General features: G+C 60.2%; 1 protein-coding gene across 1 annotated transcript; it reads right to left on the bottom strand.

The window, feature by feature from the left end:
• Window positions 1–28: 28 nt before the first annotated feature.
• On the bottom strand, window positions 29–2,689 carry SOX14 (SRY-box transcription factor 14). The gene has a single exon (XM_068692015.1). It carries the CDS (start codon window positions 1,958–1,960, stop codon window positions 1,238–1,240), a length of 723 nt encoding a protein of 240 aa, XP_068548116.1. The 5' UTR covers window positions 1,961–2,689; the 3' UTR covers window positions 29–1,237.
• Window positions 2,690–2,980: the final 291 nt, after the last annotated feature.

The following is a 2,980-nucleotide window of genomic DNA, read 5'->3' as shown; positions in this document are numbered from 1 at the left end:
GGGCTCCCTCCTCCACCGGCAGCCCCGCTCGCCCCGCAGCCGTCGCTTTTCCCCGACGGGCTCCGCTCGGAGCCCGAGCCGGCTGCGGGGCGACGCCGGCCCAGGGCCGGAGCCGGTGCGCCCCGTCGGGGAGAGCGGCGAGTGCCGGGGCTTTGGCCGGCGGCCCCGGTGAGGGGCGCGGGGCTCTTCCGACGGGGCGCCGCACTCACACCACGCAGTGGCCTCGTTTAACGACAGATTGTCTTTATTCAAAACGGCTTTGTTCAACAAATGAAAAGGTTTAACGAGGTAAAATCCTGCCGGATACACGTTTTCTTTTTTCTTCCCAAGACATCGCGAAAACATATTTAAATGACCGTCGCTTTTTATTCGGTTTTTCGTTATTATTATTAGTAGTAGTAGTATTAATTTTTTTACAATTCTACTGCCTGACTTCATACCTGACGCTCTGTCTAAAGTAAACTTAGATCTAGTCTCACTGGATCACACAAATTTAAGGACTATCTGTTTTAAATTAAGCAAACACTATCATATGTTTTAAATATAAATGTTTCTCCCCTCTTTTTTTTTTTTTTTTTTTTGTTCTTTTAACTTTGAAGAGCCTTTTTCTGACATGAAAAGCAATTTTTACCTAGTAGTGCGTGGTGGCAAAATATATATATATTTATATATATAACACAGCTGATCTCATCTTTCAATGTGCAAAAGGAAAACAAAACAAAACAAAAAAATCATAGTAACACCGGGACTTCCCAAAGTCAAGTCCAAGTGACATGAGACCCTGGAGAACTCATAGACATTAAAAGAATAAATAAAAATCGAAACCGCCTCTCTCTCTCTTATATTTCCCCGCTTTGTCCCAAAGGGGCAGTTCAAGGTCCGCTTTTCTTTCGCTTTTTTTTTTTTTTCCTTTTTTTTTTTTTCCGGGATTTTTTTAAAGACATTTACAACTCTTACAAGCGCCGGGCTGCCATCCGCCCCCGCGGCTGTAGATCCCCCCCCGAGCCTGGGGACAGCTCTAGGGGCGAGGGCCGGGTTTGGGCGAGAGCATCTCCGGGAGCATCCCGAGGCAGCGTCCGCGGCTGTCCCGGCGCGGCGGCGGGCGGCAGAGTCCTGTGTTCGGGTGGCCTTTTGCTTCTGCGGGTTTTATGTACATGCACATGAATGAATCCCAGTTCCGGCTGCAACCCAAGCCTCGCTCGGGGCGGGGGGACGCCTGTGGGGGTGTGGGTGGGTGTTACATAGCAGTCGCATGTGCTGAAGAATAGGGGTCTATCCCAGTCTTGGTCATGCCCGGGAATAATATGTAGGCAACTGGAGGCTGCAAACTGGAAGCCGACCAAGCTGTACAGTTACATGGCACGACATAGCCAGGGTTAGTTGGCGAGGGGTGAGTGTGGGTGTGTTGGCTGGGGCAGCTCAAGCTGCCGAACGCCCCGTTCTGGTATCCCAAGGTGGAGGCGTAGGGTAGGGTGCTGGTGGCTAAGGTGTGAGGAACCTCAGTCATCTTCTGAATGGCGCTGGAGCTGAACTGGCTGGGGTCAAGTAAGGAGTAAGGTGCTGAGGTGGGAGGCAGGAAAGCCCTGGCCTTCTCCGGGGAGCTCAGCAGAGAGTCAGTGGCCCCCACGGGAAGCCCGGCGGCCTTTAAGGGATCGGTTTCCCCGAGGTAAGGCAAAGGGAAGACATACCTGTCCTTTTTCAGCAGGTTCTTGGGCTTGCGCCGGGGTCTGTACTTGTAGTCGGGATGCTCCTTCATGTGCTGCGCCCGCAGCCGCTTGGCCTCGTCGATGTAGGGACGCTTCTCCGCCTCGGAGAGCAGCTTCCACTCCGCGCCCAGCCGCTTGCTAATCTCCGAGTTGTGCATTTTGGGGTTCTCCTGGGCCATCTTGCGCCGCTGGCCGCGGGACCACACCATGAAGGCGTTCATGGGGCGCTTGATGTGGTCGCTGGGCTTGGACATGCTTCGGCCGGGCGGGCGGCTCGGCTCGGCGGGGCGCGGTGCGGGGCGCGCTGGGGGGCACCGGGCGGCGGCACCGGGCGGCGGCGGGAGGAAGAGGCGGAGGAGGAGGAGGAGGAGGAGGAGGAGGCGGCCGGGGCAGCCGGAGGAGCGGGAGGCGCGGGCTCAGCTGATCATCACAGGTCCTCCGCCAACGCCGTCCCCGGCGGGAGCCGTGCCGGGGCGGGGCGCGGAGGGGCGCGGAGGGGCGCGGAGGCCCGCGGAGGCCGGCGGGCGGCGGGGCGGGCGGCGAGCCGGCGGTGGGGACGCGGAGCGGCGCGGGGCAGTTCAAAGGCGAGGGGCTGCGGCGCGCAGGCTGACATAGTGGCAGGGCGTTCACAGCGCGGCCGGCCGCCCAATCAGCGCGGAGGGGGACCAGCTTAAAAAGAGAGGCCGAGAGGAAGGGCGAGAGGAAGAGGAGGGGAGGGGACAGGGGAGGGAGGAGGAGGAAGAAAGGAGGGGAAAGGAGGACCCCCCCTCCCCTCCACCGGCGAGCGCACGGATTAAAGGGAAGGCTTTTGTGAGTTGCCGCACTAACAGCTGCGGGGGAGGCGAGCGGAGTGATGGGGGGGGGGATTCCGAGCCGCTCGGGACCCCCCCGGTGTGCCGGTAGCGGAGCGCACCGGGCCCGGCGCCCTCCGGGCTCTCCGCGGCCGCCGTCGGGGCTGCGAGCGCCGCGCTCCGCCGGCTGCGGGGCCGCTGCCCCGCTCCCAATTCCCCCGCTCCGCAGCCCCGCTTAACCCCGGGAGCCGGCCCGCGTCCCGGCTCGCTTTGAATAATTGCCTGCCTCCCGCCAAAGGCCCGCGGGGGAAATATTTATTAAATGGAAACAATTGTCCCCGGTCCCGGCGGGGGCCGCGCTTGTTCGAGGCTTATTGGTTTTTAGCACCTGCTGGGGTAACAAACGCGCTCCGAAAAGCCCCCACCGGGACGCTTCACACCCCGGCTCGGGGCTTTTTGGGCCGTGCAGCAGCTCCCGGGGAG

Source organism: Anas acuta, chromosome 9, assembly GCF_963932015.1.
Source record: "Anas acuta chromosome 9, bAnaAcu1.1, whole genome shotgun sequence".
Taxonomy (NCBI): domain Eukaryota; kingdom Metazoa; phylum Chordata; class Aves; order Anseriformes; family Anatidae; genus Anas; species Anas acuta.
The sequence above is the reverse complement of the archived record's forward strand: the minus strand, read 5'-3'. Positions and strand labels throughout refer to the sequence as shown.

What these genes read in the sequence shown, in the direction of transcription:
- SOX14 (XM_068692015.1), bottom strand. Translation starts at nt 1,960, where the DNA reads ATGTCCAAGCCCAGCGACCACATCAAGCGCCCCATGAACGCCTTCATG.